This window comes from Sorex araneus, chromosome 3 (genome assembly GCF_027595985.1).
Source record: "Sorex araneus isolate mSorAra2 chromosome 3, mSorAra2.pri, whole genome shotgun sequence".
Lineage (NCBI taxonomy): Eukaryota > Metazoa > Chordata > Mammalia > Eulipotyphla > Soricidae > Sorex > Sorex araneus.
This window is the reverse complement of record NC_073304.1, coordinates 171,991,181-172,017,498: the sequence shown is the minus strand read 5'-3', so window position 1 is coordinate 172,017,498 and position 26,318 is coordinate 171,991,181. Positions and strand designations below refer to the sequence as shown.

At 66.6% G+C, this 26,318-nt stretch overlaps 1 protein-coding gene across 1 annotated transcript in view; it reads right to left on the bottom strand.

The window, feature by feature from the left end:
• Window positions 1-26,318, bottom strand: part of GRIK4 (glutamate ionotropic receptor kainate type subunit 4) — a 213,570-nt gene that overhangs the window by 134,871 nt on the left and 52,381 nt on the right. Inside the window, 1 exon segment of the mRNA XM_004604757.2 lies at window positions 12,602-12,733. Coding sequence (XP_004604814.2) covers window positions 12,602-12,683 — 82 coding nt within the window. The 5' untranslated portion in view covers window positions 12,684-12,733.

The following is a 26,318-nucleotide window of genomic DNA, read 5'->3' as shown; positions in this document are numbered from 1 at the left end:
CCAGGCCCCGGGGAAAGGTCAGCCTTGAGCCCAGAGGAGGGGCTGGCGAGGACACAGGCACCCAGACCCCCGCTAGCCACAGGCACGAGCCTGCCCCTGTGGCTTGCAGGGGGACGAGGCGCCCGAGGTCCCAGGACCCTCTCGTCTCAGAGCCCCCCCCCCCTTCCTCTCCCCGTTTCTTGCCAGTGACCTTTGGTTCCCGCTCTGCAGCTCTGACTCTGGGCATTCCCAGGCCCTCTGCTGAGAGGACGCAGGTCATCTGGCCTTTGTGCTCTGCTTCTTGAGCCGAGCGGAAATGTTTACATGGTTCACCTGAGTCGAGCAGTGGCATCTGCGGGGAGTTCATTCTTTACGGCTGAGTAATACTCCACCGTGTGCATGGGCCCACGCACACCTACACATGCCACCACTTCTTTACCCGTTGGTGGACATTTGGGTTGCTTCTATGCTGCGAAGTCGCTACAAACATTTGTACACAAGTTTCCGTGGGTGACAAATTGTTGTCAGCACTCTTGGTTCCCTACCTACCGAGACTCTACAGGCCATCTGGTAATTCTATGTTTAACAGTCTGAGGACCTGCCAAACGGCTTCCACAGAGCCTGAACCGTTTTACATTCCAATCAGCAACATTCGAATCCTTGCCAATACTAGTTATTTTCTGGATTTTTTTTTATTTGTATGTGTTATATATAGCCAGCCCAGTAGATAGAAAGCAGCATTTCATTGTGGTTTTGATTCCCGCTTGTTGGTGTGTGTGTGTCTTCTTTGGGGAAATAACCATTCAAGTCCTCCCCCGGTTTTAACATTGTGTGGCTCCCTCTCTGCTCGGTGCCCTGACAGCCCTCCTTACCCGCAGCCAGAACCTCTGACAAATGTCGAATCTTCAAATTCTATGAAAACCGCCTTTTCCCATTTTTCATAAGGTCCCTTGCGTCACAGGAGTCTTTGATTTTAATAGCACTCCAATTTGTCTAATTCTCCTTTTGTTAATGATGCTCTGTGTCGAGCCGTCGTCTGCTGACGGAGCAGGGCTTTGGAGAGTCCCGCCTCGGCACAGTCCTCCCAGCTTTAGTCCTTAATACTTAGGCTTCTGATTAATTTGGAATTAATTTTTCATACGGAGTGAGGTCGGCAGGGATCCAAATGTGCTCTTTTGCAGGAACTTTTCTGTACAAAGCACATCCCAATGAATACACAGAATATCAAACACTCACACACACAGAGACACACACACAGACACACACAGACACACACGCACACTCTCTCTCTCTCTCTCTCTCTCTCTCTCTCTCTCCTTCCCCTGATCATTTCAGGGTTCAGGTCAACAGGCACAAATTAATTACATTTCTAAACACCTTCAGTGAGTAATCTTAAGAGGAAGCTAAACATTTAAACATTTTAAAACGCACGAGACCCCAGGAATCAATTACACGGAGGGGGAGGAAGACAGACACTGGGCCGGAGTGAAGGGCAGGTTCCATCCACGACGAGGCCGCTCCACCCACCAGGCCCGGCTCGGCTCCTGATCAGCTCACGGGGATGGAGCGTGCAAGGCCCGGCTGGGGAAGCCACGCCCCCCCGGCTGGGGAAGCCACGCCCCCAAGTTCCCCAGACAAACGCGTGGCTCTGGCGCAGAGCCAGCCACAGCGCCCGGGACAAGAGTGAGGGTCAGAAAGCGCCCAAAGTCACGGCCCTCATTCCCGGGGCATGCTGAGACGCACTCCCTTTGGGCTTTTTGTTCGGGGCCCACCTGTCGGTGTGCAGGGCCGAGTCCTGACTTCACTGAGGAGTCACTCCTGGCCGTGCTCAGGGCACCAAGGGAGGTGATGGAGACCAAGCCTCGCGCAAGACAAGCGCCCCACGCGTGGTACCATCTTCCGACCAAGACAGACTTCATAGAAGAATTTCTGCACCACACCCAGTGGCACTCAGGGCTACTCCCCGCCTGGTGCTCGAGGGCTGCTCCCCCCAGGGGCCGAGGGAACCTGAGGTGTCGGGTCAACCCCGCCTCCCACGTGCACTCAGCCCTCGGCGCCCTCTCTGGCCAGGGCCGACTTCGGGCCATCTCACAGCTGGGGTCGTGTGTGCCCTCCGGGGGTGTCATGTCCTGGCCTTACACACCCCACACTGAGGGGCTGACACGCAAATCCACAGAGAGGAGCCACAAGGCCCCCCGCTGCGCCCCACCCAGGGAGGGACCTTCCGCTCCTCCCCCACCTCGCGGCCAGAGCAGCTGCTTCCACAAGCCCACGGGGCGGGGGTGGGGGGCGAGTGGGCGGCAGCGAGGCCAGGCTGAGGAGACGCGCCCACACAGGGGTGCCCGCTGCACCCCCACGCCGGGGCGCTCTCGGGGTGGGGGACGGAGTTCCAGAGTTCCAGCCACAGAGGTGCCAAGGAGGGCAGCTTGAATGTGCAGGAAGGTAACCGAGTGACGGAGGGCGCTCCCCGGCTGGCCGGCAGGGGGCGGGGAGGGGACAGAGCCCCCGCAAGCCGAGGAGCGGGGCCTGCACAGCCGGGGCACCCGGGAACACACGCCACACCCAGAGAAGGCGACGGCGAGTACGGCAGCTGGGGACACTGTTCAGGGGAGAAACGGCCTGAGACGGAGATGAGAGCAGGTGGGCCTGGGCGGGTGGGGAGACAGACACGTGGCGGTGCGTGCGTGTGCACACGTGTGCACATGTGTGCACGAGTGTGTGCCTGTGTGTGCATGTGTATACATGTGTGTGCATGTGTGCATGTTGTGCGCATATGTGTCCACACGTGCGCAGGGTGGGGGAGGGCAAGCGAGGCGGCAGTCGCCAGGGGAGCCACTCGGCCCAGGCAGGGCCGTCCCCACTGGGAGAGGTGCTCCCTGCTGGCCCCAGTCCTGCTGGGCAGGGGTGCAGGTGCCTCGCCCGGCCCGACTTTGCTCCGGAAGCAGAGAGATGGTTCGGGCAGACTGGGCGGGAGCCCGGGGAGGGTGTCCCAGGCCGGCGCCCCACGGGTTCGAGGAGGCGCGTGGAGAGAGAACACGGCCTGGCAGAGAAGCGCCGGTCGAGGGCCACCAGAGGAGCCCAAGCCTTGGCAAGAAGACCTTCTGGAACATTCCTGCAGAAAGCAGGTCTGTGGGCGCCGCCCAGGATCCCTCGGCACGCCCTCGGGCACACGTGCTTCCCTGCGGCGCTGCAGCCGCTCACGCAGCGGGGCGGGCAGGGGTGTCCCGAGAGGCGCCGGGCTGCCCCACAGGTGGAGCCCGGGAGTCTTTTCCTGCACGACTGTAAATTATCTTTATGTCCTTCTCCAAAGGCACCTGAAATTTATTTTGTGCTTTGTCTGAAATTGACTAACAAAAAATAAACCAATCAAAAAACCCCCCTTTGAGCACAGTGAGAGGAACGGGGAGCCAAACCTAGGCAGGTGCTGGTCCACTGATGTCTAAGGAGCATGGGAAGCACCGGGGGGGGGCTCAGGGGGAGGGAGGGGAGGACACTGCCCTGGTGGCCCCGGGGGCCCAGAACCTGAGACGGGCGGGGGCTTGCTCCCCGGAGGTCGAGGACTTTGCCTGGAGCAGAGGAGAGGGGTTGCAGAGGTGAGGGGGAGGGGACCCCGTGGGGGCTGGGGAAGGGCATCTGAGTGGCAGAAGGGCCGGGGAGGGGGGCGTCCAGGTCTCAGCCGGGAGGTGTGGCACAGAGGAAGCCGGGGAGCAGGAGGAGGCTAGGGAGCAGGTCGGGGGCCCTTCGCTTTAGGACCACGGGAGCCCGGCGGGCTCCATGGCCGGCGGCCCTGCCTCAGGGAAACGCAGGAGCGCAACATGGGAGACTCTGGAGGCAGCGGCAGTGGCCATGGGGACAGGTGCGGCCCCAGCAGCTCAGGCCTCGCCCTCCCTCCCAGCCCCGCCCCATCCCTCCTCCCAGCCTGCCCTGTCTGGGGCCCCGAGACCCCCACTCTGTGCTCCCAGCCCCAAGAAGGGCTCTGGAGGGAGGGGGCGCACAGTGCCCTGGACACAGCCCCCCCCCCGTGCCACCGCACCGCGCCCACGCCAGGCAGGGACCGGGCCGGGCGGCTCTCCGGGGTGCGAGCCGCCTCACCCCCATTAGCCGATGATGGATGTGCCTCCGCCCTCGCACAGGACTGAGTCCTGGGTTATCTGAGCAGAAACACAATCTGTTTGCTGATATCAGAATGCTGCCACGCGCCCCGGGGATTAACACCCCGACAAAGTCATTAGGAGCCTGATGGAGTGGCGGGGCCCGGCGAGCACCACGCGCTCGTTCCTCAGCCTGACGAGTGTTCCCCGCACGCAGGCCGTCCGGGCATCCATCTCCCTGCCTCCGTCGCCCCGCCGGACGGCAGCTGGGAGGGGCCGCCCCCACGGCTGGCTCGGCCACTCACCAGGCCCCCGGTCAGAACGGCCCCTGTGGCCCGGGGCTTCTCTGCGGCCCTAAGCTGCACGTGATGTCCACTCCCTGCCGGGCGGGGTCACTCGAGACAGACCCATAGCTCCACGGAGACCAGCGAGCAGGGCGTCGGCAGACACACGGCCGGCCGTGGAGTTGGGCGAGGGAGAGGCACCCTGTGTGCAGGGTGAAGTCGGGCGGGCGGGGCCGACCCCTGGGGTACTGCTGGGAGCTGCTCCCCCAATTCCTGTGCGGCCCGAACCCCCTGGCTCCCAGGGGTCACGGGACTCGGAGATCAGGTCTGTACAGAGCTGGGTAACGGACGCCCACCCCACGGCCTACCCCCAGCCTGCACCTGCTCCTGGGCAGCCGGCGGGCAGGGAGGGGCTGTCCATCCGACCCCCCCACCCCGCAAGATGCGCAGGGGCAGCGTGGACACAGCCCTGGACACGGGCTCCAAGCCGACTTCTCTTCCCTACAGAAGCCCCAGGAGGGCGGCCAGAGGCCAGTGACGAGCGGAACGAGCATTTCTCATGCGTGTCCCCACCTGCCGTCCCTGTCTCCTCCCGGGGGCCACCTCGCAGCTGAGACAGCGGGTCTGACCAGAGGAGGACAGGGCAGGCCCCGCACAGGAAGCCGAACGGCGAGGCGCCACCCCAGGCCAGGCCAGGCAGGACACACTCAGAGGCGGACGAAAAGGGGCCATGCAGGGCCCCACCCGGGGCAGGTCCAGGACCCCTGCTCCCTCCCGGCGGCTCTCCTTCCCCGGAGCCGCAGGGAAGCCCGCCCAGCTGCCCGCCCGCCGCCCGCTTCTCACCGCCAAGGTGACCCGGCCACATGGTGGCCCCCCCAGCCGGGGCTCCCCCGCCCAGGCCTGGCGCTGCCGCCCGATGAACTCACCAGGACTCCAGCCAAGCCCTGGAACCCGCGGCCCTGCCCCTCTCCAGCCGCTCTGCCTTCCAGCCCTCCCCCCACCGCTCAGCCGCCTCCTGCAGGGTCCCCCGTGTTTTCCGTCCCTGCCTCGACATCCTGCGCCCAACGCAGAGCCGTCACCCGCCCCAGCCGACTCTGCCTGGTGGTATCGGCACGAGGGGAGAAATCACGGCTAATTTTTATGAATTATCTCATCATCTGCAACTAATTAACAGCTGCTAGAAGCACAGCCGCCCGGCTTCCCCTCCGGCGGGCACCGCGTGACCACCCCTCCCCCCACGCGGCCACCTCCTCTCCCGCAGGGCACCCACCTCCACGCCCCCCGGCCCCGGCCCAGTCTGGCCGACCCGCCCGCCCAGCGGTGGCCGGCTGCTGATGATTAAGGCTTGCTGGAAACTTTATTAAATTCCCATCTAAGTGGGCCGCTGCCTGGCTCCGTCCTCATTACCCGCCCTCCACCAAGCGGCCTTGGCCCCTGCGCCAGGCAGAATGTGGCCGTAAAACGGAGGGAACAGCCAGCCAACAGCTAAATGGCACTTAATCAGGGAATCGTCTCGACCCAGGTGGGCAGTAAATACTTAGAGGGGCAGCAGGAGGGAGCGCGGGGGAGGGGCCAGCGGGGGGCGGGAGGGCACATCCTCGGGGCCTCGTGCCGGTGGGCGCCGGTGGGCGCGGGAGGCCTGGGGACCCCTGAGATGCGTCTGTCCCCAGGCCCAGGGCTCCTGGCCGGGTGGGAGGGGGCAGAAGGCAGAGAGTGCAGAGCGGGAGGGCCGGGAGGGGCCTGGTGGGGGTGAGGGCCAGGCGCCCTCCTTGGCCCTGCCCCAGGCCCTTCTCCCCGCTCCAAACGCTGAGACAGCCCGTCAAGAGCTCTCCCCGCCAGAACACTCCAGGCTCTGTGGATTGACCTCGGAATGGGGGTCTCCTGCCTGCCCCGGGGGGTGAGGGCACTTTCTGAGTGGGACGGGGAGGAGGGCCCGTCTGCAGGGGACTCTGACAGTACCTGCAGGCCTGGCCCGGGAAGCACCCCTGCTCCTCCCCCGGCCCAGTGCTCACCACCACCCAGCACCAGGACAGAGGAGGGCGGCCCCCCAGGACAGGAGAGGGCGGGGGGCGGGGGAGGACAGGAGAGGACAGGCCTGACGCATGCTCTGCAGACAGCCCCGGGACCCCACTCAATCCCCAGCATGGGGTGTGGGGGGAATGGGTAGCTGAGAGCAGGGTAGCAGAGTGAGTATGTGGGCGCCGGAGACTGGGGGCTTCGTGCCTCGCCCGGGCTGTGTGGCCTTGTCACTTAACCTCTCTGAGCCTCAGCTTTCTTCTTGGTTATGTTTCTGTTACGGTGACCCGATGACATCAGGGCTGGCTCCTGGCTCTGCACTCTGGTGGGGCTGGGGGGGTGTTGTGATTTGAGGTGCTGGGGGCTGAACCCCAGCCAGCCTCGCGCTAGGCAAGCGGCCTGCCCGCTCGCCCACAGCCCGGCCCCATGCGCCGTGCTCTTCCCCAGCTCTCAGGCGGGAAGAGAAACGGGAAGTGTTCCGAGCCACATAACACACAGTCCCTGAAGGTGGCGATTTCTCCTCAGGCCGGGCGAGTCTGCCCAGGATGAAGCCCCTCTCTTCTCCCGGGGCCTGCCTGGGCCTCTGGCTCTCGCCTCTTCTTCCTCTATTCTGCCCCTTAAAAGGACAGAAAGAATGACCCGCCCCAGTGGCCCTCGGCCGGTCCCCTGAGCCACTTGGCTGGCCTCCCCTGCAGTGGGGACCCTGTGCCCAGGGACGAGGACCCCGGCACCTTCCAGAGGGGAGCCCCGGTACAGGGGCTGGGCTGGGTAAACAGCAATAATAATAGATGCTGAGCCATTAACCGCTGAGGTAATCAAAGATCACTGCCACATGACTCCCGGTTAAACAGCACTCGGAGCCGAACAAACAAGCAGCTATAAATAAAGCCTCCCGCACAGCTCCTCCGCAGCCGACGTCTCGAGGGCTCCCTCTTGGCCTGAAGGTGCCGCCCTCCTGCTCCCCAAAGCCCCTTCCCCGAGGCGCCCCCCCCCTCGGGCAGGCAGCGCCGGGCCTGGGCGACCTCACTCCCGCCCAGCTTCTCCCAGCCCTGGGGCCCCACCGAGGCCGGCCCAGTGTGGGGCCAGAGAGGGAGCAGCCGGGTGGGGACGAGGGGTCCAGGAAATGGGGGTTCGAGCCCAGGTTCCGCAGGCGCACAATGACCAAGCCCCGTCCGCACCACACACCCGCCCCGGGCCACGGGCCAGCTGGCCCTGCAGGGATGCGGCAGGCTCTCTAAACGGTGCCCCCCACCCGGGCCTCCTCTGCCCCACTCACGCCGGAAACAGGGTTCTGAGAAGCAGAGGCGGGACCCCTGGGGACGGGTGCCGCTGTCTGGGCCATGGCCACTGTGCTGAGCCCCAGAGCAGATCCTTCCCCCGAGGGACCCCAAGTGCTGCAGGCGGCCGCGCCCTTCCACCTGGGGACAGGGACCCTGGAAGAGCCTCTTCCCAGGTCCCCGGGGGCAGGCCCTGGCCATGGGAACAGGAGGGCTGGCGGCCGGGAGACCGTCTGCGGGGACTCAGGCACACCCTCTCCAGCCCCCACGGCAGGACCCCCAGGAGGGACCGTCCTGTGACCCAGACCCCAGCATGGGCAGGTGACACCAGAGAGCCCCGAGTGGTGGGGGTGGGGGTCCGGGTCCTCTAAATCCACACGGCAGAGGAGCTGCCTGCCACGGCCCCCAGCAGGGAGGGACGGCCTCCTGGGCCTCTCAGGGAGCACTGAGCCGTGCCGAGGAGCCAGGGGCACCAGGCCAGGGCCAGCAGGGACCGTGGCCACATGCCCATGAGGCGCTGCCCAGGGCGCCTTCCAGGGGCTCGGCCGTGCTCGCTGGATGGAGGCCACTGCCGCAGGGAAGCGTGGCCTGGGGACGCCGTCTAAGGCCCTGGGCAGGGGTGCCAGCGGCTGGAATCCCACCAGAGCCCCCACGCGGGCCTCGGGAGCACAGAAAACGTCTCCGTGCTGGTGGCTGTATGAGGAACCAGACCCGCTGACAGCCCCGCGGCACCCGCAGCACGTGGACGCGCCTCTCGGGGGCCCGCAGCAGGGGCCGGGGGTCGGGGTCACAGCCACTGGGACGGAGCAGACACACGCAGAGTCGCACAAAGCCAGGACATCACTGACAGCCGGACGCCAACAGGCAGTTTGTGTGGGCCGTGGTGACACGTGCCGGGGCCACGGCGCCGAGCTCCCCCAGAGGTGGGCCATGGGTGCCACGCCTGACCCCACACAGCCCCGGGACAGGACGCGCCCCCACAGGGCCCGAGCAGAGGCCAGGGACCCTCCCAGGGGCCCGTGCTGGAAGTGCCCGGGGGCCCGGGGGTGCAGAGCTGAGCACCGGGGCCGGAGGGAGCACAGTGGGGACACGCTTGTCTTGCACACGACCGACCCAGGCTCGATCCCCAGCATCCATGGGATCCCTGAGCCAAGAGGGAGCCCTGAGCACAGAGCCAGGAGTAACCGCTGAGCACTGCTGGGCGTGGCCCCGAAACAAAACAAACCTTAGTGTGGAAGCAGAAGCTGACAGGCCTTGGAGGGAGCAGAGGAGAGCAGGGCCCCACCCCCACTGCCCCCTCTCATTCCCCCCCCCAGCCCTGCAGCCAGACCCCAGGGCCGGACATCCTCCAGGTCACAACTCGGGGCTTCCTGGGAAGGGGCGCCTCACTGGGGGCCCACAGGAAGCCCCAGGCCCACCCCTGCTGCAACGACCAGGTCTTAGCCGCCCTGCATCCCCCTGGGCGCCCATTCAGCATGGCCCCGTCCACCCCATGAAGAGCCCCCTGGGGGGCAGGACTGACCCTGCCGATCATTGCCGGGGCCGGTGGGAGCCGACAGGAGGGGTGGGGAGGGCTGAGCGGGGGCAGGGGTGGGGGCAGCAGACCCATCCCTGGCCTTTATGTCTTGGAGGTGCTGAGTCAGCCCCCGCAGCACTCGGGGCCCCGGGGCCCTTTGGATTTACCAGCCCAGGTGTGCCCTGGGGCGGGGGGCTCTCTGCCCCTTGCCCAGCCTGCTGGCCTGGGACACCCGTGCAGGCGGCGCCCCGGGCGGCCCTACAGCGGTGCTGCTGGGCAGAGCCTCCAGGGCTGCACGTCCCGCTCTCCTCTGGGAAGTCCCTGCTCTTCCATCCACGGGTCCAGAGCTCAGAGTCTCGCCCTGGCAGATCCCGCCACCAGGCAGATTGATGAGTGTTTCCAGCAAAACGGCATTCCCTCCCTCCCGCCCTCCCGCCTGCCGGCCTGGCCCAGTGTGACACCCGAGCCTCCAAGGGTGGCAAAGGCACAGCGGCAGCCTCTGGGGTGCCACCCCGGGGGTTGCCCCGCCCAGCTCCCTGGCTCTGGTGTGGGCAGCTGGCAGTGGGCCCCGGGCAGGGGCAGCCCATGGACAGACCAGGAAGGCTCTCCCCAGCCCACAGAGCGGTCAGTCAGAGCCAGGGGACGTGGGCAACCGGCCCGGCTCGACCAGCGTCTGCCGTGCGGGAGGGGCAGAAGGTCAGCGCCTGCCTGAGCTGCAGGACACGTCCTGACCAGGAGGAGGGCCTCGGCGGGGCCCCTGCCATCAGGGACCCAGAGCAAAGGGACCGTCACCCTGGACAGGAGACCGCCAGCGCGGCGGGGACTGGGAGCCTCGTCCCCCGTGGGTGGGAAGCTGCCTGCGGACAGTGTGGTGACGGCTGAGACTGCGCTGGGGGCCGCAGCGAAGGACGGCGCGGGGGGCACCACTCTGCACGGGGCTGGCGCAGGCTCCATTCCCGGCGCCCGACAGTCCACGAGCAGGAGCACTGCGCCAGGAGTAAGCGCTGAGCAGCGCCAGTGCAGCCGAACCCCCACCGGAACAGCGTAAAATAACAACGAAAAGCACCGGTCAGGCTTTGGGCTCCTGCACGCCCCCCCCCACCAGGACCCACTCGGGCCGTGGCGTCCATCAGAGGGACGGTCAGAGGCAGAGCCTGACAACAGCCTCATCAGTGACAGCCCTGGGGGTGCAGGAGAATGGAGCCAAAGGCACAACCAGCCCCGGGAGCCCCAGGCCCCCAGCCGCCCCTGCACCCTGGTGCTTCTTGGAGCAAACCAAATCCCTGCTGCCATTTCCTCCCTCCCTCCACCGCCCTGGCACCGCCACAACCACGACCCACGGCCCAGAGGTGGCAGTGATGTGCCCAGGCCTCGCCCCTGGAGCCGGCCTGACAGCAGCATGACGCTGGCACAACAGCGCCCGGCCAGGCCCCCCCCCCCGCCACAGGCACAGGCCACGGGGACCCCGGCGGAGGGTGGGGTGACCCACGGACCCCAGCAGCACACCCACGGGGGCCGCAGAGCTCAGAGGCTGCAGGCTGGGCGCCCGGACCCAGACCCAGGACCCGGCTCTGACGGGCAGTGAGCGGCCCTGAGACCTGACGGCCCGAGGCTCCGGGGGCGGCTGGCGGGGCCTCGCGGGGTCCCCCAGGCACATTTATTAACTTGTGGTTCCCAGGGACGACGCGCAGAAGACCCCGAGGGACAGAAGCAAAAATTCAGTGTCATTTTTGGGAGATCGATGGACACGGGCAGCTGACACACGGGGGAGAGTCTCGGGGATTTATGCGCACAGCCGGGCAGCCGTAAATAAAGTCCCTTTCTCTTACCCAAAAGCTCATTCGGGGGGTAAACACCGGACACTGTAAGAGACAATTTGGCTGTGTCTCCCGCCCCGCGTCTCACTTGAATGAAAAATGGCGGGCCCGGGCCGGGTAATGGGTCTGCCGCTCTGTTCAGACATCCGTATTGTCACCTCAGACGAGGGGCGAGGCGGAGGGGGCCGGCGGGCCCATACATCTCGCAAGTCTGCGCTCCCAGCCCTCGCCACCGGCTGTCTCACTGGGAGGGGCCCCGGGAACCCCTTCTCCTCCCTGGGCTGCAGCCCACCAGCGTCCAGGCTCGGGGGCAGTGCCCCCTCCATCTCCTTGACCTACTTCTCCCTCCCCAGGTCCCTCCCGGGTCCTGTGATTAGCAGTTTCCCACCCTTCCAGAAGGCGCCCTGTGTCCGGGCGCAGCCGGCCTGGCAGTGCCACCAGGGGCCTTTCCTTCCCTCCCTCTGAGGCTCTGCGGGGGGCGCTGCAGGAGGCCAGCGGGCCGGACAGGGCCAGTCACAAGGCTCAGGCTGGACACGGGCTGGACGCAGCCCGGCATGACCCGCAGCGCGGGGCCCTCGCCCTGAGGACGGAGCTGGGCGGCCCCTCTCCCCGAGGCGGTGGAGCCAGAGGGGCCTTCCCGACAAACACTGACCAACCGGCAGGCAAGGGTTCGACCCCGTCCTGGCGAGGGCGGGGACGCCGCGGCCGGTGCAGCATAACTGGAGGCATCTTATAAATTAGGCATCTAGGAGACGAATCGGTCTCTGCCTTGCTGCTAAGCAGCATTAAATGAGCTTTGGAAGTTTCCAGAGAGATGAATGGGGGACAGGGAGCGAAGGGTTTTGTTTCTGCCATGCGCGTCTCCCGGGCATGCCCGGTGGGGAGTCAGGGTGGGCCGGGTGCACGCAGGTGCCCACCAGCGACCCTGCATCTGCTCAGATGGGCGAGCGCATGTGGTGCTGGCCCAGCCCCGTCTGCTGCCAGCTGCCAGCCCGTGTCCCGCAGCCTGGCCTGACCCCCACGGCAGGGCCAGCGTTTCCCCACCTTTCTCAGACCCTGGCCCCTTTCCGGCAGCGCCCACCCCACCCGGACTTGCCCGTGGACCCCCAGCCTGGCGCTGTGCCCTCCCGCCCTTACACGATCCTGGACAGAAACGCCCCGGCCCTCTCCGGCCGCTGTGTGGCTGCAGGATCCGCCTGGGAAAGTCCCAGGCGTGGGGACCGGACCTGGGTCCCCCACCGGATGGACAGACACCCCCAGAGCATCGGCCTGCGGCCCGGCCAAGCCGCCCTCCATGGCAGGGTGCCGACGGGCAGCATCCTCAGAAGCAGGCGGAGGAGGGGGCAGGGACCAAGGGGGGCCCATCCCCCGCCAGGGGCACTGCTGGGCCTGGGTTTGAGGACAGTCACATTTGGCCGTGGGCTTCTAGGGGGTGGGGCTATGACCGGGACCCCCACGGCCGTCCCCACCGTCCCCGGCCACCGCCCCTCCCGGGCCAGCTGAGCTGGGGACAGGCGCCAGGGGACGCGCCTGCAGCTTCTGTCCCGTTACCAAGGCCCGTCACCCCCGGGACGGCAGGTGAGGGGCGCCGGGCAGGCGCCCGTGTGCTCCGAGCACTTACCGATCCTCAGCGAGTGGGGGCTGCAGGCGGCCATCAGGAGCCACGCCGGGAGCAGCACCAGAGGCGCCGAGACGCAGGGCATCTTCCGACACTCCTCATGGAGCCCCCTGCTGGTCTGGGCATGACATCACTCTGCAAGACAGGGACAGCGCGTCAGCCGGGACCCTGGGCAGGGCCTCATGCCGCTCGCCAAGCCCCCCCCCAGTCGAGCCCCCCCCCAGGCCCCCCAAGGAGAAGCTGCTCCAAGGCAGCCCCCCCAGCCCCCGGCTCAGAGCTCTACCCCAGACAGCACAGCGCCCGCCCACATTGCTCCATGCTGAGGGCTGGGTGGTCCCGCCTGTCCCCCTCCTCAGCAGGAGCATGCCCCCTCGCTCGCCGAGCCCACACCTGTGGGCAGACAGCTGCGCTCCCCTCTCGGGGTCCCTCAGTGGCCCTCCGGGCCCCGAGTCAGCAGAGCCAAGGCCGCCCTGGGCCGGGCCAGGAGACACGCAGCAGCTGGGGGGTCCCAAGCCTGGCACACGCCCAGCGAGGTCCAACCCCCGGCACCACACAGGCCCTGCCCCGGGCAGCACCGCACCCTCTGGCTGCACACAAGGGAACCACCAGCGGGCCCCGACCTCCAGAGCTCTGCTGGGGAAACCCCCAGAAAAGGGTCAAGCCTGGCCAGACGCCTCCCCGACGACCACCCCCAGAACCACGTTAACAGACGATCTGCCTCCTGGGACATCGGGGGGCGCCACTGAGACCAGCACCCGACCCCGGGCATCCGTGCGAGGCTAAAAGAGTAGCAGCAGCCTGCCCGGGCAGGACAGGGAGCACCCAGCTCTCACCTGGGGTCAGGGGTCAAGGACTGGGGGGTGGGCGGGGGGCACTCACGTGTCTCAGACTGTTTCCTAGAAACTGGCATTCAAATGATTTACATACATATACCCAGAATAGTGGCCTCCACCCCCTCTTTACTTGAAATCACTGGACACCCCTGCTGGAAACCTCTCCTAAGTGAGCAAACAGGAAGCTCCCCCTCCCCCGCACCCCACAAGTGTGCCCGAAGCGTCACCATCCCCTGGATCACTCAGCGACCCCAGACCAGAGGAAACGAGACGGGTGGGCTGTGCGTGCAGCCCCCGTACCCCTGCCCGACACACACAGAGGGACACCACAGGGCAGGACACAGGGCGCATGCTCCCCGAGGGGGCAGATGGCGGAGAGGCCGTCTCATCGCGCCCCCCCCCAGCACCCCCGCTGCGGAGTCCGCACCCCCACAAGGACTCAGTTTGCTCCGGAGCCCCAGGCCTCTCCCCATTCGATGCCCAGCAGACACCTGCGCATGAACGGGGAGACCCCAGAGGGGAGAGAAAAAGGGGCCGCGGCCCTGCAGCCGGAGAAGGCCAGCCTCTGCCCACTCGGGGACTCGGGACTCGGGACTCCTGAGGGGAGGATGCGCTCCCGTGAGAGGGAGGGGGCGTGTGAAGGTCGCCCCACAAGCCACCTCTCCGCCTGGGGCAGGGGCAGGGGGCAGGCCGCCTGCAGGCCCGTCTCCTGGGAACCCGGAACAGCGCCGGGCACACAGGGCAGTCTTGACAAACGCTTGCTGAGTGGATAAATGAGCCAACTGTCAGAGAGGAGAGCACTGTAACAATCTGATTAGGCTGCATAAAGGCAATACTAAATATCATAATTTATGTCGGACGCCTTCCGCGGTGCCCGATCTGCATGCTGCGCCCGCGTTTCCACGCTGCCTGCTAAAGAGGTGTCAGACTCGCCGGGGAAGGCGGAGTCTGACGACAGGACTCAGCCGCGCGGGGAAAGGCCTGACGTCCACGGCCCGTGGCCCGCAGGCTGGCCGAGGCCACGGATACGGGCGACGGTGGCTGGGCTCCTGGCTGCTCTCGGCTCCCCACGGGGGGGTCGGGGGGCCTGCACACAGTGAAGGGACAGAAGCTCTGCCTGCCCCCGGCACACAGAAGTGAAAGGAGCAAGCGTGTCCCAAGGCAGGGCCCGCGGTCTTATCTAACCCACAGGGACAGCTTGGGCACGGGCGACCTCGGAGACGGGGGGACACCCAGCTCACGGGGACGCCCAGCTCAGGGGCCGCTGTCCCCGCTTCCCCTCTGGCGTCCTCCCACAGCTCCGTGTTTGGCAGACGAGCGGGGAGACGGGACCGTGAGCTTCTCTCTCCGCGGGCTCCAGGCAGCTGCGGGTCCTACTCTCCGTTGGTGGGTCCCTCTCAGGAACTCCGGGGCCCCAAGTGCCATCTGCATTGGCTGATCCCGCTCTAGCTCTCAGGCCTGGTAACTAGTAATACGCCAGGTAAATGACTAAATGTATCAGAGGTTATTAAATTCCTGGCCTCCGAGCGCACCCAGGCTCCCTCTGGGGCCGGCCCGACCTGGCGCTCACCACCTGCAGGGGGCGCCTGTGAGCCCCTGCCCCGCCCCCAGTCTCTCAACCCTCCGCCTGGAAAGAAGGTGCCCTCCCCACTCCCCCCCTGCGGCCGCCTCCAGCCCCAGGGACAGGCGGCGCCTGGGTTTCCCCCTCCCTACGCCCACATGTAGCCAGAGCCCAAATCCTGGCAGTGCCCGGACGCTCCTCCCCCCCACCCCAGCCCAGCCGCCCCCCAGGCTCACAGCAACAGGGTCTCCAGGGCCAGGACAAGCCCCCGGCCCCCACAGGGACCCCGCCAGGCTCTGGCCTCTGTGCCCCCTCTCTGCTGCCCACCCCACTGCACGGGACCCTCCGCAGCCCAACACCTCCTCTGCTTTCAAGCCCCAGACATGGTTCCTCCCGGCCTCTCCGCAGAGCTGCCCCCACGCCCGGGACATTCCTGCTGGCAGCCACGCACGCCCGGAGAGCAGGCCCGGGGCGGGCACCTCGCGGGAGCCGTGAATGCCGGGGGGCTGAGTGAAGGAGCAGGTGGTGGCCAAGAGGCACTTTCCGAGTCCACCCGCGATGAAAGGAGTGACCCTTTTGGCCGGTACGTTTGCAGGGCTCGCTGTCGTGCCGGCGGGCGCTTCCGCAGACACAGGCGGAGGGCGCGGGCACAGGGCACGGCAGCCGGGCACAGCCCCGCACGCCTTCACAAGCGGCTCGCGTGGGCATCTCCACGCCTGCACGGCGAGGGTGCTCACGCCTCGCCCGGGTTCTCCCGAGGGTCACAGGCCGGCACGATTGGCGGGAGCCTCGATAATGACTCACGACTCGCGACCGTCCCGCCAGCCCCTGAAAGGGCGGGTGCGCCAGCCGCGCGGGCGCGGGCACCGGCTGAGGGAGACGCAGGGTCCCACTCAAGGGTGTCGGGTCAGAGGCTCCCGCCGCTGCAGGCGGACGGGCGCGTGGGCGGGGCCAAGGGCCATCAGAGCAGGCACAGAACCTCACGTGCGCGCCTGCGCAGTGGAGGCAGCCGGGAGCCCACCCGGAGGGCTGTCGGAGCCGCCCCCGCGGGGTGGGACCCACCGGGGCCTCTGCCTGCGCCCCAGCACAGAGAGGCACCCGCAGGGCCTCGGGGAGAGTTAGCGGAGGTGCAAGAGGCATTTCTGGGAGAGGCCGGCACCCTCGCCCGCCAGCCATCTGCAGCAGACCCCCGCTCCCCCCGGCAGCCCCCTCCGGCCTCATTTCCCTGTGTTCCGAACCCAGGGCCGGGGCAATTTGTCTCACTCCTGTGCCTCACTCCAATCTCACCCCTCTGAGGCCGCTTCCCCGATCCTGGATGCCAGTTGCACGGGGCAGGACGGTCCCCCCCGGCCAGGCCGGCAGCGGCACCCGGCACCCCAACAGAGCCCGGGGCTGCCGGTCGGATGGCTATCTAACTGTGCAGCTGACCGGGGCTGCGGGGGACAGGTCTCGGGGCATCCATGGTGCCCCACTTGCCGTGTGCCCGTCGGGGGCGGAGACGCGATGAGTGCCCCAGGCAGGGTCCCTACGAAGAGCCCCTCCCGCCGCTGGCTCGCCTGCGCCCCTCCTGGGTGCTCCTGCATCCTCCCGGGCCGCGGCACCATCAATCCTCACGCTCCGGAGTGGGCTGGAGCCCGGCTGGCAGCGACCAGACGGCGTGAGGAGGCGGAGGACGGAGGCAGCGAGAGGGGCAGCCAGATTAATTACAGGTTTTCTCCCGACTGCGGACAGCGAGATCTTGATTACTCCTCGGGATGCCCGGGGCTCTCAGACAAATGGCTGTGGCTCCCCTGCCCCCCACACCCCCCCCCATGCGGGGGCGCAGGGGCTGCCCCAGGTGCCCCAGCCCCCATCGGGGAGAACCAGGCTCCGGGTGGGCAGCCTGTCTGCATGGCCCGTCTCCTTGGCAACAGCAGCGGTGCTGAGATGCGGCCCTGGGCTGGGCGTCAGGGGTCCAGGCACGCGGTGGGCGGGAGGCCGTGGGCTGAGCCTCGCTCCGCAGGAGGGAGTCAGACGGGATGACCCACCTCCGCGGTTCCTTCCGGCCCCCAAATTCCATGGCTCCTACGCGGGGCGAGATGATAAGAGAGCAGAGAAGGGCTGGCGGGTGTGTGTGGGGTTGCTTCAGGCTCACCGCCACCAGCCGTCGCCCCCACACGCAGGTGGGGACCCCAGAGCTGGAGAGAGACAGTGGCTGCAGGGCCTCCCGGAGGCCCCGGGCCGTCCTCCCGGGCCGTCCTCCCGCCCCCTCTCTGCAGAGCCTCTGCCCGTCTCTCCCCCGTCCCACTCTCCGGCCCCCCTGGGGCTGACGGAGCAAAACCCAGGCCCGGCCTGATTTTCAGGGTGCGGGGGGCTGCGAGCAGGTGGGGCATCTGGTGAGGGTCACTCGTTCCTGTCCTCGGGATCAGTGAGGAAGCCCCGAGGGCCCCGTCTCCCCGCTTTGCCGCGCTGCGTCCCCTGTACATGTCAGACCTAGCCCTCGACACTCCCGAAGCCCCTCACTGAGCAGCCGACCCCGTCCAGACCCAGCGGGGACACTTTCCACCTGGGCACTGTTACCTCGCACGGGGCTGTGGGAAATTTGTGGGGACATGGCCAGTCCCTGGGAGTCTCCTTCCTCATATGCCTCCCCCCTTTCCCCAGGAGCCCATTCCCCACCCCGGGGCCCCGCACTTGGCTGGCCTGAGACCAGAGCTGGACCCGGCCCACCCCCCTCCCCTTTCCCCTGCAGCCACCCTCCCACCAGCAGCCTTGGGGTGGGGGTGGGGGGGCACTCAAGAATGGAGAAGCTCTGCAGCAGGGAGCCCAGTGCAGGGGGCACATGGGCCCTGCCCCCGCAGCTCTGACCGCCTCTGGCAGCCACTCTGCCCTGCCCGTGCCCACCGGGGTGCTGAGAGAGCACGATGACCACTGTGGGGAATCAGGCCCACGCAGTGAAGGAGCCGGGACCCCGCAGGGCGGGAGGACGCCCCTTCTCGGCCCCTCCCTGCCCCTCCACATCGCTCAGGCCCCAACACGCCTCCATGGCTGAGCTGCTCAGGGGACCCAGCGCGGACCAGGCGGGAGAATTATCACCGGCCGGAGGCAGCAGCAGAAGCCCCAAAGGGTCGAGTGTGAAGGGCAAGTCGCTCTGAACGGTGACAAATGTCCCTGGCATTTACCCGAGGCTGGGCCCTCGGGGAGCTGCTCGGAGCAGAGGCCTGGTGAGTGTCCGCCCGGAGGAGGGTGGGGACACCTCTGAGGTCAGCACGGCCCCCACACCGCTGCCAGGACGGGTCCTGGGCACGGCATCAGGCCCCCAGAGAGGCCTGGGAGGGGTGCAGGATGGGGGTGCAGTGGGTTGCACCCAGCGTGTCTGTACAGACCCAGGAGAGGGGGACAGATGTGGGGGCCCCAGCCCTGGCCCCTACGCTCCAGGAAGGCCCCCTGGGTCTGTGTGTCCGGCCCTGCCGGGGTCCGAGGCTGCGGTCTGAGAGCAGAGTCAGAGAGACAGCTGCCTGCATCACGGGCCACCAGACCCACCCCCGCGCCCTCCGGTGGGACAGTGCCACACAGGTACAAGGCATGTAAGGGCCCAAGGGTCCCCTCCATCAGCAAGGGGCCGCTGCCACCTGGACAGACCTGGACAAGTGCTGGGTGCGGTGCCTCAGAGGGACAAGGACAAACCCCTACGCACCTCCGTGCGTGCAGACTCTGAGGAGCAGGAATAAGCGATGCTGGCCAGCACCTGCCAGAGCACTGAGCTTGCAGAGTGAGTGGGGGCTCGAGACAGTGGGGGGCTGGCTCAGTGCTGAGCTGAGACACGGGAACAGCCCGGCTGCGGCTGGTGGCTGGGCTCGGCCCCTGCCCTGGGAAGACGAAAGCACAGCGCAGGCCCTGCCCTATCCCGGTGGGGGCAGGAAGGACCCGTCCAACCCCCCCCCCCCAGGGCATCAGAACTATAGGGTGGGGGCACAAGGGAGGTGTGTGTTTCATTGTTTCTGCATTTGCAAACAGAAAGGCCAACCTCAGGCCACAGAGAGAGCAGGGTGAGGGGCTGGCCTCACACACAGCGGGTCCTGGTTCCACCTCAGCGTCACACAGGGTCCCAGAATGCTGGACAGAGCGCGAGGAGGAAGTCCTGAGCACCCTGGGACCTCCAGCCAGGCTGTCCAGCCAGGCCCCGGGGAGAAATCCTGGGCATCACGCAGGAGGAGGGGACCCGACCTGGGTTCCCCGAGCACGCCCTGTGTGTGACCGTGTCCCTGAAATCGCTCTACCCTCAGTTTCCCATAAAATCCCACACTCCCTGTCTGCTCCCCGGGGTCAAGGTCCAAAGATCAAACCCCCGCGTCCAAACAGAAAGTCCGAAAGGGCCCTTCTCCCTGCCCCGGCTTCTGTTCCTGGGTGAAGCCCCCCGCCCCCCCATCTCGGGCACGCGAACAGACGGATGATTTCACTGTTTCCCATAAAACACCGAGGACAGTGTTTTCCACCTAGTTGGAGCTCAATAAACGTATGATTGATTAATTAATCAAAGCGAGCCCGGGGAGGTGTCGGAGTCCCACTCGTCTCCCCACACTCGTGACTCATCTGCACATCAGCGGCGCGGAGAAAGGGTTCTGAGCTGGCGCACGCCCCTCGCTGCAGACAGAGCACCCCAAAGTCTGCTACCTGCTACTTCTGACCGACCTGGGGCACCCGGGAGGGCTCCTCCCAGCCTCGGTTTCCCCATCCACACTAGGGAGAAGAGACGTGGGACCTTCCTGAAGGCACCACGCTGGGTGGCGATGGAGCCATCTGCCTGCCGCTCCGAGCGCACACCGTTGGCACGTCGCTGGGATTACTGAAGGCTGTTATTGTGATTATTGCTGTTATTATCGGCAGCCAAATCACCATCATTTGGGGGGATTGGTCTTTGGGTGCCGATTTCTCATTAGCCTGGAGGACGGCGGCACTAGGCGACGGCCAAGGGTGGAAGTGGCTCCGGGCTTCCCGCTGCAGAAATTAAGGCCAGGAGGAGCCGGGAAAAGCCTCACCCCCCCACCCCGCCCAATGCCAAGGGACCACCGGCCCACGGGGGCCCTCGGGGCTGGGGCAGAGAGCAGATCCTCGCCCTGATGGCGCGACCCAGCGCAAATAGTGCGAGTGAATTACAAACGAGCCCCACCTGCCGTGCTCGGCGACAAACCCGGCGGGGGCGTAATTGTCCGGAACGTGAGCACAGGGGGACACAGCAGGCAGAGAACACATTAAACACACTTCCCTCGCCACGCGCCACCGGGAGCAGCCGGCAGGCAGGGGTGGGGGGGGCGCAGCCTCGACGGATGGGGCCTTCGAGAACCGCACAAGACAAGGCCTCCGACCAGCCTCCCCACCCCGCAGAGAAGGAGGGCTCCCTGCCCGGGGTTCCCACGTGAGCCTGTGTGCCCTGCACCTCTTGGGCCCCAGGGCAGCGCCCCAGGGAAGCCACCCCTGGACCCTGAGTCCCCACACACGTGTCGGGGTCCGGGCTGGCCGAGGCGGTGTGAACAGTCACATATGTATTCCTTCGTCTGTCTGCCCGCATGCTCAGTGCGTATCCACCAGGCACCGGCTATAGGAGGAGAGCGGGTGGCAATGCACACGCCCATCTACCTGGAGAGGAGGAGCCGGGGTCCGAGGGGCTGGGCAGGACAGCCACGCGGAGAGGGCCTGCAGGGTGGCCCGGCCCGGGCGGGGGAACACTCTGCAGAGAGACTGACGTGCTGGTCTTGAAAGATGTAGGTGCATGTCCCGGACGCCATGCAGGACCTACATGCATGCACATACGTGACTGCATACCCTCTGCAAGGGAAAAGGGAGGCCCCGGGCTGTGCCGGACCAGCCTGGGACCGTGGGAAGAAGAGGGCAGCTCAGGACAGCTCCGCCCTCGGCACAGAGCCCGTGGTCTTTGAGCCCCTCTGCGGCCGCGACCCCCCTCCACCGCCTCCTGAGGAGACAGGACCGAAAAGGGCCAGCGGCAGCATTTCTAGCAGCTCCTGGAAGTGCAGGCAAGTGCATTAGCTCCGGGAGGCTGCCTCCGCCCTGCATTTCCCAGCTGCGATCAAGACGCGAACCTTGGAGCTTCCCTCGGCTGCTGCATCGATAAAGCAGGGGTGATAATAGCATCGACTTCAGAGGGCCGCTGGCATTTTAAATAAGATGCAGGAGGAGAGCCCGGGACAGAGTTCGCTCTGCACTCGCTGGATTCCAATCAGACTTGCCAGCAGCAAGCCAGCGGCTCTGACTCCGACGCACACGTTTACTCCTGCACAGGGCCTTCCCCCGGCCCCCTCCCTGCACCCAGGAGGACTCGCTGAGCACCCCACGGGCGGGAGACACGAAGCTGCACAAAATCTGATTCCTTGCTCTTGGAAGACTTAGGGTCAATAGAAGCCCACCTGTGTGCTGCGCGGTCCACATATGCTCACACGTGCACACACCGGCGCGGAGTGCGGCCCCTGGGAATGAGTCTGTGGCATTCACTGCCCTGCTGGCCACTGTGTCACTTGACAGTTACTCAAGTCTAGGGTGCGAGGGGACTGGCTGGTACAGGGGCTGATCCCTAGCACCACACAGTCCCCAGGAGTCACTGGATCTAGTCCTGGAGCAACCCCAGCATTGCTAGGGTGGCCCTGCTGGGACCCGGCACTAAGGGGCCGGAACCATATCACACCCCCAGACCCGAGCACTGACCTGCGAGCTGGATGGCCAGCTATTCTGGGGAGTGGCCCCGGGGCCCCGGAGCACGACCTGGGAGTCTAAAACAATACATAAACGTGACCTAGGGTCAGAGCATCGTACAGCAGGTGGGGGCACTCGCCTGGCACATGGCCAACTCTGCTTCCATCCCACCCCCCCACGTGGCTCCCCAACCCTGTCAGCACTCCTGAGCATCGCCGGTGAGACCCCCAATGCAAATGAAGTCAAACAGGGCAGAGAGACGGCCCAGGGGTCAAGGCGCTGGGCGGCCATGCCGTGCCGGGGATGGAGCCCAGGCTGCCTCCTTCCCCCGCCCCAGTTCATCCCCCATCGAAGTTCTACTTATTAAACGGGTTGCCCTGACTCACGCTGAAATGCAAGTCCCCAAGCGCAGGCTGCTGCTTGTTTGCGAACAATAGCTGGCACGGAGCAGACGCCAGCTACCGTGCCGAAGGGAGAGGAGGAACCTGGGAATGCAGCCCGTGCCTTGCAGTGTCCAGGCCCCTGGGACTTTCCCGCTTCTGCAGGGAAAGGGCAGTGACCAGGGGGAGCACTGGGTTTCAGGGCTGCCTGCTGACTGCCAGGGAGATCAGAGGCGGCAGGGAAGGTCCCCATTTACAACGTGCTGACAGCCGGCAGATGAGGCGAGAAGGACAGCGGAGAATCTCAAGGCCTCCTCGTCCGTCCTGGGCAGAGGACAGCCCGAGGCCACCGCCGGCCCGTCGCGGAGCCCAGCGGGAGGCAGGGAGCCAGGCTCGGGCTTCTCACGCGTACAGAGGGGACAGGCGCTGAGAAGGGGGGACAGGGCTCCGGGAGAACCGGCCTTTGCGGCTCAAGTGCAGAACGCGCGGAGCTGCTGGACCTTGGACAGCGTCTGGCCACGGGGAGAAGAGCCGGCTCTGAGGGGCGGTGACCGGGCGGTGTGACTGATGCGCCCCCTGCGCCTGTGCTCTCAGTGTAGAGGGGCCTGGCCTTTTGGAGGCAGCGTCTGCTGGTTGCCCTGGCAACCCCAGGTCAGACACAAGTCCACGTCCACAGAAGAAGAGCCTGTGCGAGCCGCCCCAGGATCTCTTCAGATGGGGCCCAGGGCGGGGGTCCCAGGGACTCCGGGTGCAGGGAGGGCTGGCCTTGTCCTCCCGGGCCCCACAGGCAGGTTCGAACCCCTTCCCGGGGTCACCCCGTGCGTAAGGGTGGCGTCATCAGAGCTATTTCTAGCCAAGATGCTGGGCTGCTGTCTGGGGGCTGGGTGGGGGGGAGGGGGGAAGGTCTGAGTCAGGGAGGCTCGGGGGCGGTGGGGGAGATGTTCCGGCCAGAGGGGGTGGGCTCGCAGAGCCACTCTGCGGGCCGGAAGGAGGAGGAGGATGACGAGAGCCGGACCTGCAGCCCAGAGCCTGACGGCAAGAGGGTCCCCTGGAGCTGGGGGACGGGGAGAACCAACGAGGGGGCTGTGAGGGGCCTCCACTGGGGCCCCTCTGACAGTACCAGTCTCCGGGGGGCCTCTCCCTGGGGCACGGCGCCTCAGCTGGGGGCTCGCCTGCCCCCTCCCCTCCCCTCCTGCTTCCCTCTCCCTGCACGGCTCAGCCCCAGCTCTAAGGGGGCAGAAACCTGTCTCCCCCTGCCGGGTCTCTGGGCGCCCGGCACAGCCCCAGGGGAGCCCAGCCCAGACGGTGCTGCTGCCGCCCGTGGCCCGGGCTCCAGCCTCCTCTCGGCCCCCAGACCCCGCGGCAGCCTGGCTGGTCCCATTGCCCACGCTGCTTCCTGGGCGAGGACACTGGTACCTACGATCTGCTCCCGCCAGTCGTGTGGCGACAACTTCCGAGAGCCGCCCGGGCCAGGCACCAGCCCAGTGTCAGGCGTGGGCATGAATGAACTCAGCGACGGAGATTCAGACAGACAGGGGAGGGGCTGGTCAGGTGTGGGGGGGGCTTTGCCTCCGGAAAGCCCCCCAGGGGAGTCCTGTGGCCCTCCTCTCTCTCCCCGGGGTTCCTCAGGGCTGAGTCACCTCCCAGGCGCAGTCCCAGAGCTGCGCTGCCCCGGCGTCACGCCGCGCCCGTGGCCCGAGCCAGTCAGCCTGGTGAGGCTGGCAGAACGAGCAGAGGCGCAGGAACGAGGACCCAGGCCCTCGCAGGCACTGCTGGTTTAGGACCATCCCCGGGGAATGTGCTGGAGCCCCGCCCGTGGAGAGAGAGTCCCTGCTTCCCACACTCACCGGGCCCATTCCCGGCAGAAACCACCAGCCACACAGCCCCAGAGCGGCATGCAGGGTGCCTTGGGGGGGGGGACGACAGAGGGGCCTCCGTGCCCCCTGGGATGGAGGCGGCTGGGGGAGCCAGGCGGCCTCTGCAGAGATGGGAGGGAGAGACAGGACATGACCACGAGCGTCCAGAGCACTGTCTAAGGAGGGTCCACGTAGACCCTCGCAGAACCCCAGGCACGAGGAAGCCGCCACTGGCCACTGGCTGGGTCCCACCAGCCGAACACAGAGCAGAAGCGAGCTGGGCACAGGAGACGCCCCGGGGCCCCCCTGGAAGAGGTGACACTGTCCTGGGGCCTGAGTGCCCAGACTGAGGCAATCTGGGGTCCCGGTAGCAGGGCCTTAGAGGACGGCGGGTGCCATCTCGAGGTGCGGGTGCGGCTTCTCTCGTAGACTGACTTGAGAGGGGGGCCGAGAGACGGTACGGGGCAGAAGAAAGGCAGCGCCTGGCGAGCAGCAGGCCCACACCGTCCCCTCACAGCCGCCAGGGGCAGCGCCAGGAGCCGCCCTGAGCGCTTCAGGGGTGGCCGCCCACATCCAAAGGCTGGGGCCGGGCGGCCGCTCCTCGCGCACACCCTCTACGTGCGTCCCCGGCATGGAGTGGCGTCCTGGGGCCCCTGCAGTGTGGCCCTGGTGGCCCCCGGCACCACGAGAGAGCCCCCCAACCCAAACCTAAGGTGAACATGAGAAGGAGACCCCCAGAGCTGATTCTTCTCACCGGCCCCCAGCGTTTCCCTCCAGCTCCATGTCACCCAGAGGCCACGCTGCCCCCATGTTCCGAGACCAGAGACCCAGGCAGAGGCAGCCCAGGGACCCCGAGTGTCCCAGACCGTGTCCCGAGGCCCCGAGCCAGTGGCCCCAAAGTGGGAACACGGGAGGAAAATGCATGGGGTCAGCCCCCATCGGGGACCCCAAGGCTGCTGGCCCCTCGCCTCTAACCTCTGACGGGGGCCGCTACAGCAGCAGGCCCCTGGGCTCTCTCTGCCCCCAGCATGGGTCCTGGGGGGCACATCAGGGTCCCCAGCTGTGCCCTCACCACCTGCTCAGGGGAGCCAGCGAGAGGCACAGAGCCAAGGGCCTGAGCCTGAGCCAGACGCTGCCCCCGACGAGCACTCCTGGCGATTCACAGGGGCCACACGGGAACCCCACGAGCTCCAAGTGCGGGGCCGTCCTCTCCGGGGGCTCCCGACTGTGTGTGGGGCCACTGAGGGAGCAGCAGGCCTGGGGGGGGGCAAGCACACCCCACCCCATTACTGACCAGGGACCCCAGGGCAGCAGGGACAGGGACAGCCCCACCCACCCTGCTGCAGAGAGGCTGGCCCCAGCCTCGGCCATGTACCCCAGACACACGACCCCTCTGGCACTTCCTGCACCTGGTCTGTAGCAGCCAGTGTGGTGATTCCGTACAGGAACCAGCTCCCTCTCACAGCTGGGAGCACTTTCCCTAGGGGCGTCAGCGGGCGCAGAAGCACCCGCAGGTCTGGCCTGGGGCCTCCCAAGATGGGGTCAGTCTGGTCAAGGCCCACCAGGGAAGACGAGTGCCCTTTCTGTGTGGTGCTACTCAGTGACATGCCCAGACCTCAGCCAGTGGGTGAGACCCCGGGGCCTGGGGCCAGCTGGCATCAGGAAGTGGTGGTGGCCTGCCCGTGCCAGGATGGGGACCCTGACAATCCCCGCAGGCAGGTGCTTGCTCAGGGCTCATCACTCTGCCCTCCCCCAGAAGGTCCATCCTCATGAGGAGTCTAAGGGCCTGATGGAAGGTTCCGGAATGTCAGATTATCCTCAGGAGGAGCCTGAGGGAAGGTCATGCTCTGACAACCCTTGGTGAGTCTGGGGAGGTTTTGGCCCTGCACCAAGATGGGTCCGGACTTTGTGTGCTCAAAGCAATGTCTCGCATCCCGGAGGCTTGGTCCAGCTGGGGGGTTAGACAGAGGGTGGGCTAAGAGGCCTCTGGGCCCCTCGGGAACCGTGCGTGTGCCCCGGGAATATCCAGGGCAGGGCACGCCGGAGGAACTGGGTGCAGCGAGAGACGTAAGCATAGACCAGCACTCCGGACCGCCACCCTGCGTGGCCCTGACAGGTGCCCGCCCTCCAGAGACGCCTCTGGCGCTCCAGCTGGGGCACGCCTTCCGGAAACACGGGGAAATGGGCAGGCAAGCGGGGAATATCTGAGCCTGGACCACTCCCCTCTCCTGGTGGCTGTTCCCTGGCACGCAGTCGGGCCTCATCCTTCACCGCACACGGAAGGGGAGGGAGCTGCACCCCTCTCCTGGGGGCCTGCCAGCAGCCCTCCAGATCAATAGCCACTGTAGAGACTCCGAGAGAGACACATACATAATATTTTTATGTGATTCCCCAAATGAATTCTTT